Genomic DNA, 18,088 nt, shown 5'->3' on the forward strand with positions numbered 1-18,088 from the left:
AAGGGTTTAAATAAAGCTTGGCTTCTCTTTGAGCAATAGGGCAAGCTAAGTTGTAATATTTACTTGTGCAATTTTCATGTACCTGGTCCAAACAATTCAGCAAGTCACAAAGACACGCCCACTGGAGAGCTGGCGTTGGATAAAATGAATGAAAGCAAGCTGTGAATGTATTATGGCATTCCTGAAGAACAGCTTCTAAAAGACTGAGAGGCTGGCTGAGATATCCTTGTGGATCATTGTCCAACTTCACCATGCAATGATCAACTCCTTCAGACAAAATTTTTCTCAGTAAGGTCCTAGTTTTTCCAATGCAATCTGCTAGTTTGCTGGTTTCTTCTACAACTGCCTTAGCTGTAGCTAGAAGGTTACACAAAGAGGACCGTTAAATGTACAATAAATTAAACAAGTTCATACTAAAATGCACATTTTACATGCAAATAAAACAACTAGAATTTAACAACATTGATGAATCTACATTCAGAGAAGTTAATTTCAAAAGGAAAACAGTGAAGGGTGTTAAACTACATCGAAGAAACCGGAATGTCAGAAACTTCCAGTTTTTTGGTCTTTCATAATATATGCTGCATTTTAATATGATCGTTGTCAAACTACAGGCACAAAAAAAGATAGTCTTTCAAGTTTAAATTGTGCTCACCACCAAAGCAGCTACTATGCACAGAAACGGGAAAAAAAGAAGATACAAATAGTCCAAAAGAACTCAAGTGCCAAGCCGAACAAGAAATTAACTTTAAAATACACACAAGTTAAGGTAAACATGTGGTGTTAGATGCTCAGTTATGTGGGTAACTGCAAATACCCCATTTCTGACAGCAAGTCTCTTAATAAGCAATTTCATCTTATAGCATATCCTACACAATACTTAGATAAAATTTTGAATGTCCTGTAGATTACTATTTGCTGATAAATATGAAACAAGTGAATTAAGAAGAATACCTGATATTGGATATATCTCACAGGTGTAGACCCTCAGCAACCTCAGGCAGCAAGTGCCCACAAAACGCAACCTTTCTAAATCCAAAAGAGTAGCAGTGTATTGGAATCCTTTAAGTCCACGAAGTTCTTCAACTCCCAGCACCAGTGTTGTCCAGCTCCAGTGAAGAATGCTCAATAAAGATTCAAAGCATTCCTATTTCAGGGTATGAAGGATACAGATTTTGTGTAAAAAACGAAAAGTGAACTTTCCGCATCAGTATAAGATGAAAAACAAATAGCATCTATATCCATGTTTATTATGAAAACTTATTTATGTTTATACACATCTACCATACAACACACAAAGCCTGTTTTCATGAGAATAAAAAAAAGCACTGAGAATGTAGGGGACACTTCACTGTAATACCATACCAAAAGCAATCTTAACGTATGATATAATATTATGTGTGCGAAAGTCTCTCAGTTATTTAAGAACTAACAACTGTTTGTATTCACCTGTAATACAGATTTTTCAGTAAATTTTACTTGCTTCATCTGTGTATGAACAGTGTAATACTTACTTTTAACAGAATACACTCTTTTCATAACGGTAAAGACTTACCTGCGCTGTCTTCGCTTTGTTTTTAAACAGTTATGATCTGCAGGATCATGGAAACTGTATCACATTCACAGTACTTGAAAGTTCAACAGAAGCATGATAGTCCACAAGAAATTTGAGGATTTAAAAAGTTTTGCTTGTTCAAAAACTTGTTTCTACTATTATTAAATGAGGTTGATAAGTTTCATAAAGTTGTACCTCAGAAGGCAAACTACAAGTATTTGGTACTGAATACCTTCAAGCTGCAGGTATACCTTCAAGCTGCAATCAAGCTTATTGTTCCATGTTAGTTATAAAATGCCTAATACTCCAGAAAGCCAAAACTCTCCACTTAGCCCAATTCAGATCTATGGTGAGGGATAACAGCAGCAAGGTAAAGAAGAGGGAGGACACAATGTGAAGCATTAAAAGCCATAGGAGTTCGTAGTGCAACGCAAGTATTTTTAAGCAAAGATACATTAAGAGTAGCTATTAATGTGTCAATAATATGATTAGTAAACATGTAAATTGTGTAGATAACACATTTCTAGAAGAAACCTGAACAGAAGACGATCATCCTGATCATTAGAGAATACTAAAGAAATGGAGAATACATAAATGAAAGCAAGCTGGTTAAGAGAACTGGACTGCAAGTGTCCATATGGAGGCAGTAACTTCAATCTAACTATCAGTTGAGAATACTGACAGTATATGTAACGCAGTATAAAATATAACCCAGGTTGGAGCTGAAAATAAAATAATCATTGCTTGTAACATATAAGGAAAGAACTGTACTTCAAAAACGCAAAGATGGAATTGGCCATATCCTGGATGATAATATTGCTTTTCAACTTAATGTGGTATTCCTCAAAATTTGACTAACCTCCTTGTATGTTAAGAACTGCAGGCTATCTCCTATTAATAGTTGCAGTTCACTGGGCCTATTAATACCCCTTACCTCAGCTTATCAAAGCTTAATTAAATGCCATCTGACCCTCAATGTATATTGGCATGCATTCAAGAGGAAGAAGAATCTCACCAATGACTAATTAACGACAGTAATTTAAAAGCCATGGAAGAGACCATATAGTAAAGATCCCTCAAAGCCTACTAATATTAATTTCTTGGCAGGGAGTAAGGCTTGTACACTGTAAACAACTGCTAAGTATGAACTCAACCCCACACCCCACAAAAAAACTCCAGAACTAAGTAGCTCAATCTTGTAAACAAATACGTTTCTAGGTTCTCATCCTCAGGTCAATACCAAGCTTAGCTTAGATTTAAGTTTACATCTGAAGTCTTCAGAAAAAGGAAAAAAAACACCTCAATGTTCTATATATTGGTGTACATAACTTCTGCTTGGTAAAGAGACGGAAAAAAATCACTAGTTATTTCCACATGTATGTCTTTCAGTTTTCTAAGTATGAATGAACTTGCAGGAAATGCAGAGGATTCTTAATACTCACCACCGAGACAGTCCTGGCAAAAGATCTCTTTAAAATATGCACAGGTTCACTGGTTTGCTGTTTTCCTTTGGATGCGCTGCCATCACTTGTTGGCAGCCTGGAAGAACAATTTATGAACTAAATTGAAATTTGCACTTCTACTTTTGGCAGTTTGTACTGTTCAAGTGGAACAGAAGTGGAAGAAAAGTTTAAGGTAATTATCTGAAAAACGTTCCATTTCAGCATAACTTCCTCCAGTTCCTAATCCTTCTAGACCAGTAACCAAATACCTTGAATTCGGTTCAACTGGCAGAATTGTGACAATTAATAATAAAGTTGAGACTTAATTACAGATGCAATTATTACAAGTATTTACTGTATTTTTTCAGATGACATTTTTAAGACTAGAAATATTATTTCTTGAAGAACACTAGTTTTGTGGAGGTAAAATAATACAGGCAGCACCTGTTACTGCGACACCTTTCCTTTTGTGCCACTCATGGCTCTTCAGCCATATCCTTCCTTCAGAGGCCCCAAGGCTTGTTTGTCTTTGGCTACAGCCATCTCTCCAGAGAAATCACCCAAACAGTTAATAGGTTATGCCAAGACTGTATGTGCATCAGTCAAAATGAAACCTTCCTCTGGAGAGATAGGGGCCTCTGTACACAAAGCTTACTGGCAGAAGCGAGCTGTTCTGGTAAGGGACTCTGAAAAGGACATGCTTAGAAAGGGCATAGGAAGTGAACTGGTATGAAGAAATTCTAAGTTTCAGAAGCAACGTGGGGGCAGGGAGGGAATATATATACATACACAAAAAATACAAAAATTAGATCTTGTATATATCTGAGGAAATCTGAGAAATATATTAGCAATACAGTGAATGAGTTCTTGCTTTTTAAAACAGTTACATAACATTTCCCATGGGAGTAACAAATTTATGGTAACTTACTGTAAAGCACAATTTGTTGTTTTTTCATTAAAATAATCTGTTTGATAGTATACTGCTCCTAAACTGAGGCCTACCAAATAGAATACTTCCCAACTAGCAAGAAATAAAGCATGTTAGATGAAACCATGAGGCTCTACAGAACTACGTGAAAGTCTCAGAACATAATATATGAAGAACAACTGCAAGAAAAACTGCAAAGAAATAAATTTTTGTATAATGGACTTACTACTTTTCTCAAAGACACCAAGTTTTCACTAGATTTTTCAGACAGAGGTGTCCTTAGCTTAATCCAACAATAATTTCATAAAACGTATGCTTATTTTAACAGTGCTTCTGTTTAAAAAACATGCAATATATTGTTCTAAAATTGTCAAAATATTACCTGTATAGTAACTGCGGGATCTGTCCTGCATTAACATCTGTACCGTTATTTGATTTCTTGGAACTTTTAAACTGAAATACAACACTGAAAGACAAATAATCCAATTATTATTTAAGCAACATTATATCTCTTATTTTGCTTTAAAAAAATATAGGAACAAAAAAAATACCCATCATCTGTAGTAATAGAGGCCTGTCCATGAGATCCACAATCACTGCTAGGTCCTGACACTCTTGCCCAGGCCACATACCACCAGCCAGCTTGTAGGAGTACCGGCTCATCAAACATCATTGCATACTTCTCTCTGTGAGAAAAAAATGTTGAAAAAAGATACATGTGAATTAGTTTTTAGATAAATCTTTAACAAATTACACCCTGCTTACAAAAGAAAATTGAAAATTAATCGATTCAGTTATTAATTTCAAGTATCTATTTATAGTCAAAATTTAAAAATATTTTGCTGTAAAATATTGTAGTAATTAAGAAAAATAATAATTCAAAGAACCTCCAAATGCCTAAGTCTAGCTTGAGCTTGCGTTTTGAAACAATCAGATATCAAATGCCAAATAGAGTGAGTGATTAAGGTAAATTAACACACAAATGCAATTACATTTAATACATAATACTGCAAATAAAGTATTAACTATAAACTATTAATTATATTATTTTAATTCAATTTTAGAAAATTTTTGTAAATGACGAGAGCCTACACATCAATTCCTAGGAATTACACACTAATATTTAAGAAAGTAATGGAATATATATTTAGGGGTATTGATATACAAGAATTTAACCTAAAAGAACTAGTCATGGATGATTTGAATGTTAAATTATTTCATAACAGAGAATGAAAGTACAGCTAAAACATGGCTAACCCCACCCATATGCAAAACCTTTCAAGCAATAACTGCTTGTATTGAAATGAGCTGAAGCACAACAATCCTTCTTTTGGTTATGGTAATTTTGTATTGCAGTATGTTTCACGATGAGGTGTTTAATGCAAATACCCATTTGTGCCTGAAAGCACCCTTTTGATATAAGTGTTCAAAAGAGCGGCTGCAACACTTTGTCTTGTCTTCTCATCTCAGGAATACAGGATTTTACTTTGATTTATATAAGAGCAAGTGTGAGACAATTTCTTCTGCTTTTAAATTAGTACCATAACGGATTGGTGAGGTATTTGGTGTTTTATTATTTACCCAACACACTTTGTTTGACTGTAAATTTTACATTACTTGCTACAAACTTCCAATGATGTAGATCATCTCTGTTACTATTTAAAGTGGTTTTAAAATTTGTATGAAGAAAGTAAAAATAAAGATCAGGAAGTAGGTAGAAGAAGGTAAGTAAAACATTTTACCTAGCAGCACAATCATATGCTAAGACATCTGTTTCAGCAAGAAGGTCTCCATCAGTTTCATGGTCTCCCCCATCTGGACCCAATTCAAACAACTGGTAGAGTATGAAAAAAGGTAAAAATACGTTTTAGATATTAGAAACCTCATAATACCACTTCTTCCTATCTGGCAATCTGGAAACTGTCTATTACTCGTCTTTCCCCTTCGCAAAAGTAACTGCTAGTTACTGTCACTGAGAGGCAAATTCCCATCTGGAAGTCAGGATTTTATAATATCATTAACTATTAAAAAACAGTAATTGACACTGACCTCCCAGCCTTATGCCCAGATATACTCTTAAGTGGAGAAACTCCCTAAATTGTGCAGGCAAGTCTAATGCAGGCAAAGTTGGGCAGAAGGTGTTAGATTGAAACACACTGAAGATATACTCAACTGGAACAGGACAGCTTGACTGTTTAGCAGAGCCAGTCAATAGCATCGAGAACAGTTGGCAACTAGGACAAAAGATGATACCTTTTTCAAAAGAACTTGCTTTTCTTACTCAGTCACAAAACATTTCTACAGTTTGACGAGTTTGAAAAAGGACCACAACACATGCCTATGACTCCTCTTGCAAATGGCTATTTAATACACAGTTTACCTGTGGCAGGACTGGCAAATCTTATCTTGGCTATAAGCTAATCCTAGACAACCAGAAACAAATTGAAAACATAATACTAGAGTGCTTTCATAGGGTTACTACCTTTAGCATTTAAACATTAGTTTCTTGGCTTTCCTTAATCATTTGCGATTCTCAGTCATTGTGTTAAACTAGAATAAAGTACGACTACTTGTTTTGGATCTCCTGTTGTCTTATGCAAATATTAATGCTAAGTATTTGCTAAAACAAACCTTAACACCTACTCATCTGAAAACAGAAAAACTCAATAACCGAACAATCAACAAGTAACTACAATAACATACTCCAAATACACACATCTAATATAAACCTCAGAAAGATATTAGATCCTTCCTTTATGACGTCTTTCGGGGAGTTTCTGAAATCCTTATTAAATGCAGGAACAGAAGCTACTTACCAGAAACCAGAGCTGTTACACACTCTGTGTTCATGCGAGCTTTTTTACCTAAAGCCAGGCTCATTTATTTATTTATTTTAAATCACCACGCATGCTCCAGCCCTAATCATCCTTACATTTTGCACAAAGCAGAGCTGAGTATGTTTGGTGCCTAGCCGAGAAACTGTCCAGAAAGCAGTCTGAGAAAGAAGAGGCAGGGACAGTGGGAAGCAGTGGCTCAGCTGGTACGAAAGGAATTCCAGCTACTGCTAAGTACTTTTTTTTCTGTTTTCGAGAAGCAGTCCCTAATGTATCCTGACAAAGGATGTGTTTCTAACTTGAAACCCACACCACCAATTTTCTGCAGGTGGGCCTCTGAGCTTTGTGTAAATAGATCACAGAACCATTTGACCCACTACCGTATCTGCTCAATACACCTGTAAGATGGCTCAGCACTTAGTGAAGGGCAGAATGGGCCAATTCCTGACAATTAAGAATAGCAATTCGCAGATCTCTACTTCACACACCTTACCTGCATAAGGTTCATTACTTCTCACTGAGAAGCCTTCTAGTTCTATTACCAATGATTTTAATATACAGTAAACCACTCATTCATCAAGAAATAAAATTAATCACGGTTTTAGGCGGCATTTCTATGTTTCTGATTTTGAGACATAATATTGTTTAAAACAAACCCAAAAAAACTTACCTTTATTTTTGCAGTGTATTCACCCCTACCTCCAAAAAGACCAAGACCACCTAACAAAATATCTGTATCAGCACAGAAACGGATAGCTTCTACTGAGTGGGCTGAGTAGCCCCAGCCTCCTCCATGACCTGCAAAAAAAACCCCACACAACAAAAATACAGTTAATCTATCAAAGAATCACAGAATGTTAGGGGTTGGAAGGGACCCCCTCAGACTTATTATTCCACAAGCCTTATCAGCTTGTGCTACAAAATTTTACTGTATACATACTTTCAAATCTGTTAACAACACTATAGTCTTCTTTAGAATAAACTTTCATTACTGCTTGAGTCTCTTCTTCTGTATTTGCTACACCCATTTTTAAGTCCTGCATAGCAGCCAAAGTATCAAGACAACCTAAAAGAAAGCAAAACCAAAAAGAACTCAAAATTTCACACTGCTGATTTTAATCAGTGAAATAGAAATAAATACTAGTTAAAAAGATCAAAGCAACTGAACTGTTTTGTCCCTAAGCCATACATATGCTACCGAGTATCATTATAGCTTTGATTAGGTCAGGGGTCACTCAAGGTTCATTATTGAAGATTTATTTCACTTAATTTATTATTTTTCCAGAATAATCAAGAAATGTGATAATATCTACTCTGAAACTTTTCCAATGGTAAATAATTTGCCAGCAACACCTTCTTTTTTTTTTTCTTCTTACATTTACCATATTACCAAAAAAGAATTAAGTAGTAAATGAATTATGGGCAGATTTGAAAGCCTTCATAAAAGGCATTTTGTTTCATATACATGGGTACCTAATGCGCCTTACTCTGACTCAGACACAAAAAAAGTACTGTTCAAGTTAAAATTTATCACATCTCTAACACACAATGAAGGGAGCAAGGACAAGGAACTGATCGCTCATCACAATCAGCGAGCAAGTGTGCTAAAATATTTTCCAAAACTGTGCTTTGAAGCATTGGATATGTTGCATATGGCCAGTTTACATACGAACACAGTGGGATTAACTTTTGTTTTGGCAGGCTTTTTAGACTACAAAAGGAAATCATATTACTCTTAGTGCCCCATTCTACAAAACTGCAAAAAGTAAATTCTAATTTTAGATATTGCATATACTTTAAAATAAAAGTAGCTTATTTAAGAGTGCTTTTTTCTTGTCTTTTGAAAATTCCAGGTTAACTTAACGCTACTGAATTTATTCTGCAGAATATTCAAAAAGAACGTCTAGGAAGCCCTCTTTGTTATGCAGACCTCTAGTAGCAGGTTCCATCAAAACTCTAAAATCCCCTAGCATCATAAAGATGGCAGAAGACAACTATTTTGATTAAAATTAATGTGTATCAGCCAGATCATAAGTGTTAAGAGCAATGGTGAGAGACTACAAAGTAAAATTTTAACTAAAAAAAAATCAGAAAGCTGTTAGGTTACAATTCATTTATACATTAAGTAATGTTTCTTTTTTCTGACTCATCAACTATAAATATATACCTAGAATGTGCAAAGCTGCATGAGATCTGGTGGTTAGAGCTTTGGAACCTGTTGGCAGAGCAAGTTCTGGACTCAAAATACTACACCGGGATTGCATGTCTGGAGCTGAGGGAAGTCTGGAATCAGCAACTACTGCATTGTAACTCCACAGTTCCCTAGCATTTGGTCGAAACCTAGAACAAGACAAAACAGAGTGAAAAAACCCTTTCACCTCCTAAAAAACCCACAAAAATCTAACTGATAATGAAATTTTATAAGCTATTTAATGTAAAATGTAGATCTGCTAGTACAAACTCTTAAAACTGAACATCATTACACCAAATGCATATAAACTTTACTAGTTTAACACACTAGCAAATGGAAAGATACAAAAAATTCTTGTTGTATTTCAAGTCAAACAGTCATATTATGGGTTTACAAATTTCAGAAAATGTTAGACACTTCAAAGCTGATAAATACGAAAACAGTATAATTTATTACGAATCATGAAGTACCTAGAAAACTACTAGACATAATGCCAGATGTGCTTAAAAATGATAAAGATGCCAAGTGAAAGTAAAAGGACTACTCACCTTCAAATAAGAGTAAAAAGATCTTGAGAAATCCAACATATTTTGTTTGGGCTTTTTTTAAATGAGTAACATCACCTTCTAAGTTTTTAAGGTATTATAGAAAAGGGTAGCATAAACAAGGGAATACAAAGACTTCCTATTCCATAGATTAACATGGAGAAAAAGAAAATGAAAAAATGAAGTCTTTGATATCACTATGTAAAAGGAAGAAACAGTTAAGAGACATAGGTCTATGTGAGTGTTCTGAATAAGCACAAAAGGGATTTTCACTTGGTACGCTGTTCTAAAAATCCAAATGGGCCTAAGATCGTGTAAATAACACAGAAAGAAACAGTTTTAACTAAAAATACTACTATTATATGTATGTATGTATTATATATGTATGCACGATTTCAACAAGTTAGCAATGTGCAAATTTATATACACACACGAGAGATTATTTAACCACCTCAATTTCACTACTACCTGAAACAGTAAGCCACAAAGCTGTGAGGAAAATCTTTAAAATCTATGTAATCAAGAATGTTGTCTCTCTGTACAGAGAACCTGCCCCCTTCATTTAAACAGACATGAATAAAAATGCCCAGGAATAACAATATACCGAATGTTTCACTACTAATAGGCACATTCATTAACATGTCTCTTCTTTAGACTGTTTTAATATTTTCTATTAAACAAGAATGGGACATAACACAGAAACAAATCTGCACAGACTCCAAGAGTCCATTCTTCAGTTAGGTATTTAAGCTCCAGATTTAGTTCTACAGTTCCCAAAATTTTGCAAGACAATAAAATACCTCAACCCATGCTTACCTATAATAATATCTTTAACATGTGAATTTGAACTTCCTCAAGCTGTATAACTATTTTAGTGTGCTACATCAACTTGAACGGCATCACCTTTTCTGCCCTGAAACTTGCTGCTTTCCCATAGCTATCGATTACTGCATTTTTCATAAATTGAGTGTTTCACTGTGTTAATCAAGCTGACAATATCATGACCAAGAGCTTTACGGGCTGTGGGTGCTACTCTTTCTTATCATTCAAATCTCAGCATAATTTAAGTAAGAACTGGTACCTAGCTAATGACGTTCAAACAACCCTGGGGATGTGCATAATGCACAACTAAAGCCATCCAAGGAACTTAAGATGTCATAAGGCAACATGCCTAGCAAACATGCATGCTTCAATGTAAGTGGCTATTAAGTTCCTGAATCTCAATTTTGGACGAAGACATCCAAAGTAGGATGCCAGCAGCCGATGGACACAATGATCTTTTAAAGATATGATCCTACATACTATCTTTTCCAGATGAATGTAGACTAGCTGGTTCCCTGTTTTATTCTAACTGTAAGTGATTATTCTTCCTTTTGCCTAGGTCTTCAAACAGTTTAAACATCATCCATCACTTTCACTGGATGACAGCTCAAATTTCTCTTCTCAAACTCTGGCTACCATAGCTTTTAAATCATTATAGAAGAATTGGATGTTATGATTCTGTTTTGCAACAAAGGCTTATGATCTACACCTGCTCAAAGACTCCACTGAAAGCAACTACCCCAAAGACTGTGAAATAAACACAAGCATAAGTTGAATGTCTATGCCATCTAAATAAGCACCTTTATTTTGACCTCCCAAAATGTCAGAACTGCGAAGAATACTATTACTCTACCCTTTCTCCTATTCAAGTCTTAACCACTAATGCCTGAGAGAAGGGTAAAGACTTAAGACACAAGGTTGTGGAAGCTGGCTACAGCAAGAAAATTATTCAGTTAAATGTCAAGTAGATGGAGGAAAGTAACGGAAGAATAAAAACAGTAAATAAGCAGAATAGATTGAGGTCCCCAAACATCATGAGACTGGATCGAGAATGATGCAAAAAAGAAAAGAAATCCAAGAAAATCAGGCAAGAGAAAATGTTTGGTTTGTGCTTTCTTGAACAAATCACCCAAAAAATGTGAAAAAAAGATACATGGAAAGACTAAACATTGTTTTTCATTTACTAAGCAAATGAGCATAATCAAATCTCCAGCCCCCCAAAATATTTAAATAAAAGATTTCTACACTATGACTTTAATAGCTATAATCCACACTTGCCTCCAAATAACATCATAGACAGGATCCAGACACACACCAGAACCTTGAAGGTCTTCCTGCTCAGAATCATTGAATGTTTTGCAACTGCCATCTACTTTGTTTATCAGAAGGCATTTAAAAGGAGGAGGTTCTGATATTGAAGCTGGTACCAAACCTAGATCAGTGAGGGAAAAGAGCAGAAAAATACGAAGACTCCACTCATTACATGGCATGTTCTATGCATGAAGCATTATCATAGTAGGGAAGAACAAATAAACTGCTACAACAAAAAATAAACTGTAGTAAGATTCAAGTGCAAGAAAACATTAGACTTTTAAATTCTTATTTTTAATGAAATTAATTTCTAAAGGAGCTAGGATCGCCATGTGCAATATAACCACAAAGTCAAAATATTTTAATTCCCTCCTTTCACATTTTTGACTTGTTGCTCCTCTATTGTTCGCATGAACAAAGCTATTTATTCTCCAACATTTCTATAAGCATTTAAATTATTATAGAAGAGTTCTTGCCTATTATATGCCTGCTTGCAAATATCTCTGATGTAGCAAGCACATGAGAATTAATGAGAGCTTCGTCGATCCGGAGAAAAGTCTGGTCTCCACTCGCTCCAATCCATGTTGCTTTGCGTCCATATTTAGAGCCTATATTAGGCATAGGTGCTGGTTTTGCATTCCAGTAGGGCATATCCAGAATTGGTCTACCAAGCTGACCTTTCTAGAGAGAGAATGCAAGAATTGATAAGTAAAAATAACAGTAAGTCTCAAAGATGAACAAGTTCCTTTGATAGTTTCAACACACAGAATTAGTATCTGGTCAAGACACTTATTTACATTCAAAAAGCAATGGCTACTCTATGTGAAGCGTTACATGCTTAAATACAAGGAACAAGTTATTGATAGATATTCTCCTCCCTATTCAGTTAGGTTTTTGAGTGAAATTTTTTCTTTTTAATGTAACTCAAACACTCCATGATGGATAACCCTCCTTTCCATCTTCAGAATCAAATATAAAAGCATTATGCTACTTCAATATTCAAAATCTGCTAAACAAGGGATGAATTGACAGGGGGAAAAAAACCCCCTGCATTCAGATTCAGACAATCTGAATTCCACTCAATTACGAACTTACATGGACTGTAAGCCTTATAGAACAAATACCTCTTAAAAGTACCTAGAAATTGATTAGCATGCCAAAATTTAGGTAAAAAGAGCATGAACTGCCTAAGCAAGCAACTCTGCATATGCTGGTTAACATCTTGACCTGGAGATCTCAGGCCTTATCTCCCATCTACAACTAGTCACTAAGAAATGGACCAACAGTTCTTATACAGCACCTAAGTATGTAGTAAGAACTGCTGCAATAAACCTGTTCAGACTCCATCTGCCTCACTCAGGCAAAGGAAATTTGTCACAGGCTAATGAAGTCAAGGTAACTTTATTTAAAATGGTAAGGGAGAAGAAACATGCACATACAGCAAATACCCCCAGTCCAGCATGTTACTCATCTCTCATTCCACATAACACTGTATGTCAGTAAACTTAGTGAACACATTTTCAAGAAACATGTTTGCTTTTGAGCTTGTCTTGACTTTATGAAGCTTTCAACAAACTTTCAAGCACTACAATACTAAAACTAGACAAATAGAACAGGTGGTCTAAATATGGTCTAGATTTATTTTTTCTTTTAGAAAAAGAAAAAAACCCTCAGTCGAGAGACAGGCTTTTAAATCCTATTTCTGAGAGTGAATTTGGTTTTTCAGGGTCTAAGTTTCACTGCAAGTCACCAAAGCTTGAAATTTTATGTGCCCAAGTCACTTTTGACAAAAATATGGACATCAAAGCTCTCACTTGAAATCTGATAAACAAAAAAATATTACTTAATCAAAGAGCCATCTTGTGGCACGCTTTTAATTCAAAACATGATTTTCCACTTCTAAAATTTCAGTCTTCACCTTTTTTTATTTTCTGTAAAAAGACAGATTTCAAAAGGTACAATTTCTCTTCTGTTGTGTTTGGCAGTATATAGTTTTAAATACATATAAAAATAGCTCAATACCTATACCCCAACTTTTGTCGAAAGGACACTAATGGGAAAGCATGAAAAACAGATGACTCTGGAGAGATTGCAGTGAGGGGAGTATTTGCAAAGACAAGGAGGCACAAAGGCCTGAAGTCAGGATGAAGGGGAATTAAATGATGTTGAAGTACTTATTCAGCAAATGTAAGAATCGATCCCACAGGGACATAGGAGAATATATGCCATGCGGATATGAGAGTATCAGACTTATGCTGTGTTATACTGAGCAACAACCTCCCCTCAAGAGCACACATAACTTCTGCAACTCAGTACCATTTCTATGAAAGAAAACAGGACACGTATTTTTTCTAAGGAACGCAGACAGAAGGGTAATAGAATATGCAATAGATACTTATTTGCAACTGAGCTTGCAACAATAAGAGTTTGAGGAAACTGGTGCACCTTATAAAACAATCCAGTTTTAAATCACGATCTTCATTAAAATACAAAAACCACTAAGAATTTCTGGCATCACGCTTTTCCAACCATAACAATATTGGAGGCCACGCTTTTAAACATGATAGACACAAAAGACATGCAGAAGTCATGAATAGTTCTATAAGAGCAAGTATAAACCGTTTTGAAAGGCCTTTGAACAATACATTAACTACTAGCTTATTCCCATAAGTAACTAGCTTATTCCCATAAGTAAATATTATTATTTCCTTACTGAGAAACTTCCAAATGTGAAAACTTGGCCATCCATTAAGAGAATTGCTGTATGGTTGCTCCCAGCAGTAACTTGTGTACTAGGACCTGGTAACGCTTGCACCAAAGTGGGACACCCCCTGTATAAAAATAAATTAATTTTGTATCAATATATGCTTATGCAACAATTAACACAAACATTAGGATCAAGTATCCTCTCTTCAGTTAAACTCAGAAATTAGCATTGAATAAAAATGTGTAATTTAATATATAACTGTATGATTACATTAATGTTACTGTAGTTACACTAATATATATGTGTGTGTGTATATATGTATGTATATAAAACATATTGCAATGAACTGCAGCATTAAAAAAACTCTGTTGTGAGTATGCTGTGAGCAATGTTTGCATTGTGAAGCAATCAAAGTCTTACGTGGTTGGTACCCTAGTAGAATTACCAGAAGCAATATTAGTATGGTCCTCCTGAGATCACTGTCTAGGGAATTATGACATGAAGAGAAGGTCTAGCCACCTCCATCAGTTTTCTAATGGAGAATAAGGCATTAAAAAAACTTCTCTCCATCAAACTCACAGACTCAAGGAAGAACCAACCTCTCCAAATTGTTTTCCAGAAAGACCTGAAAAAGTTTAATCTATGTGCCTCCCAAATATGCGCAGGTGTAAGAAAATAAATTTCCGATTCCAGCAAAAAAGGAGGGAAAAAACCCCAGTAGGATGATCAAGCAGCAAAGGAAGTGATGGCTTAAAATAGAAATAGTAGGAAAGATAAAAAGAAAGAAGTATGAGATATTAAGCCTGTAATTTTTATCTCAATCCCAATAAAGTAAACAGGAGCCTACAAGAACTGTACTAGACTTTGAATCCCATAATGAATGTCTACCTAGACTTCAAATTTATTGTGGACTGAGAAAGACTGAGAATTTGAAGAACAAGTTATTCCCAAACAAATCAATCTTTGGTAACTCTGAGCCCAGAGAACAGCAGCATCATTCAAACTTACTTTTAAACACACACTCTCAAATGTAGGTTAATCTAAAATAAGAACAGGTTGTCCTATGCCGGAATAAAAAAAAAAAAAAAAAAAAAAAGTGTCAGCCCATGGTTACCTAGCAGCTGATATCCAGAAAGATGGGTTATCTGCGCATTCTGATTCTGGCTGAATTGCAGGTGAAACAGAAGTCAAGAAAGGAGGAGAAAGGAGAAGCATTGTGTGTTCAGTAGGGAAAGAGTAGATGGGAAGACGTGAACATAAGGAAAAGCGGAACAGAGGAATGCAGCATGATAGGTTGATGATCTGAAAGAGGGCGAACACAGGTATACAGAAAGAAATTATTCCTTCGCTGTGAATGTAGCTTCCAGTGGGTGATTCTAGTGGAAATGGAGAGACTGAAGGGCAGCATAAAATTTTTTAGAGGATGTGCAACATGACGATCATAAATTTAGAAGCCTTTGCTGGTCTACAGGCACACAGGTTTGGACATCAGTAAGATTAAACACAGACACACAGAGCAAAGATTAGCAGCACGAATGACGAAACTTCTTAAAAACAGAAGAAACACTACATTTGTCTCCCATTAACTTTAAGGAAGCTCAAAAAGGCACTGAAGCAGAAACAAAACATAGTCAAGAACTAATCAAAAGCATTCCTGTTAAAGGAAATATTTTTATTAAAGTTTTTTTTTTCTCTCCTTCAAAGTTATGATAGCTGTAGGCAAGGAATTATCAATCCTATGCTTGTGAAAAAAAAAAGTGAATGTTTCATCTTTTTGATGCATAAAAGCTAAGCTATTATTATCAAAACTAGTTATCTTTCTGTTTTGCCAACTGAATCTATCAGCAACGTTATCTATATGCTGTGCATGATATTCCCTTGGCGGGACAAACAACTAATGTAGAGAGATATAATATGCTATCCTCTTAAATAGCTCTTTTATTAAGATCACCCAGCTTTTGGAATGGCCAACTACAGTGTATCAACTAAATAAATTAACAGGAAAAAGCTTAAGACAACTTAACTACATCAAAAAAATACAGTAAAAATACAGAAAAAATAGTTTTCACTTCATAAAAGGAGGAGGGATTCAGAAAAACACAGTAAGCCAGTTTGACTGATGTATACGGAATTTAAAACCTGTGGTATTGAGTATTTCCCTATCCTTCAAACTCAACACAGAAAGCTCGGCATAGACACTTAAGAGTCTGAGAGTCTCTTTGGACAAAGTTTTGATAACCAGGGCTTCTCCATTTGAATGAGAAAGCAATAACTATTCTTCTGGGATGGAGTTGAAGGACACACTGGTGTCAAACTCACCGATTCTTTGGCTTCTGGATATGACACAGGAACTTGACATAGGTCAATCACAGAAGACCAACCTCAACTTTACAGGAAGTAACCTGAGATCCCTTGGGAAAATGTCAGAGTGACGAAAGAAAAGCAGCAGATATACATGCATCAGCTAACTCAGGATCCTGCAGAAGGTCCAAACACATTTTGGCTGTCCACACTGAAACCCTCTTCCATCCTGAAGGGTAAGCATTCCTGGGAGCAAGATGTGGTCTTGAAAACTCGTCCTGCATTAACTGTTCAAACAATCGCTGTCCATGGTACCTTTCCAGCCAAGAGCTGGCTACTGGGTGCAGGAAGATGTCACTGGGGACAGCTGACCTTGTCGCTGTCAATTCAGGTTCACCATGAGCCATTACTGTGCAGTGGGTAAAAGGAAACCAGTAGTAACTTCCGTCAATCGCAGGCAAAGTTGGACAGTATGGAGTTAAACAGAAAATGGAGATTTTTAGATATTAGAGGTAACTGGGAGTTTGGTGAAAAGATGCAAATGAGACCTGCACTCCACCGCTGAAGTAAAATAATCAGACAATGCACCTAGAAACATGATCCTATCAAACAGAGATGATGGAATACATTTTTTCCTACAGTTATTAATAGGATACAGACTCTATGCTTTGTCTTCAAACAGAACACAGCTGACTGTACATAGAAGGTCTGTTCAGTTTCTTCCATGCTATTGTTGAACCTCTGGAAGCAAAACCACATCAGGATTGTCTTATTTCAGTCATTCCATTTCTGGAGCTTGACTGCCAGATCACGTGCTTGCTAACGTAGAGCTGAAGTCAACAGTTTGTAAAAGAAATGCAGGCAAACTTTGAACAATAACAGAAAGATCCTGGAGTTTTAAATCCCAGCTTCTTGAGAGAAGCATTAGCAACAAACAGGCCTTTGCTTACTTGAATTCAAGACACGCTATTTTTCACCAAGACTAGATACTGCAAAGCATTTCTTGCTTCCACTGAGTTTCTATCCACCAGCATCTAATTTGAGGAGAATATAAGCAGAGACTGACAAATCCTTCAGGTAGTAAGCTTATCAACATCTGCCACTGTGGATTTATAAAAGAAAGCCTACACAAGCTAGTTTAATGGCTCCAGCATACAGATATGGAAAAAATGGGCTCCCAGAAACCAGATGACTTCCATATTTAATGGTCCATCTATGAATGGCTAAAGTCTTTGCTGGAAAAAAAAGTAACACCACCTTGTGCATATTGCTTGTTCCTCCACACCATTTCAGTTCTACTAATGGTTTATTGAGAATCATGTTGTCCTGTTCACCTGCTGTTTTGTTTGTTTGTGCGCATAAAAAGTAATCTGAAGTCCTTCTAGGGCATGTAATATGTCTCATTGCTACTAAAGTAGGAGGAAGAATGTGTGGTGTTTACCACACTCTAAC

The 18,088-nt window shown here is 35.7% G+C and overlaps 1 protein-coding gene across 3 annotated transcripts in view; it reads right to left on the minus strand.

Annotated features, from left to right (window-relative positions):
• Positions 1-18,088, minus strand: part of MYCBP2 (MYC binding protein 2) — a 204,668-nt gene that overhangs the window by 104,054 nt on the left and 82,526 nt on the right. For all 3 annotated transcript variants that reach the window (XM_086476678.1, XM_086476666.1, XM_086476671.1), the window contains exons 21-32: positions 14,342-14,459; positions 12,105-12,309; positions 11,596-11,749; positions 8,927-9,099; positions 7,700-7,825; positions 7,430-7,557; positions 5,668-5,759; positions 4,477-4,611; positions 4,308-4,391; positions 2,998-3,094; positions 955-1,147; positions 83-357 (exon numbers count right to left, since the gene is read on the minus strand). In XM_086476678.1, coding sequence (XP_086332804.1) covers positions 83-357; positions 955-1,147; positions 2,998-3,094; positions 4,308-4,391; positions 4,477-4,611; positions 5,668-5,759; positions 7,430-7,557; positions 7,700-7,825; positions 8,927-9,099; positions 11,596-11,749; positions 12,105-12,309; positions 14,342-14,459 — 1,780 coding nt within the window. The remainder of the gene's footprint in view (positions 1-82; positions 358-954; positions 1,148-2,997; positions 3,095-4,307; positions 4,392-4,476; positions 4,612-5,667; positions 5,760-7,429; positions 7,558-7,699; positions 7,826-8,926; positions 9,100-11,595; positions 11,750-12,104; positions 12,310-14,341; positions 14,460-18,088) is intronic.

This window comes from Leptosomus discolor, chromosome 1, assembly GCF_034619465.1.
Source record: "Leptosomus discolor isolate bLepDis1 chromosome 1, bLepDis1.hap2, whole genome shotgun sequence".
NCBI lineage: Eukaryota > Metazoa > Chordata > Aves > Leptosomiformes > Leptosomidae > Leptosomus > Leptosomus discolor.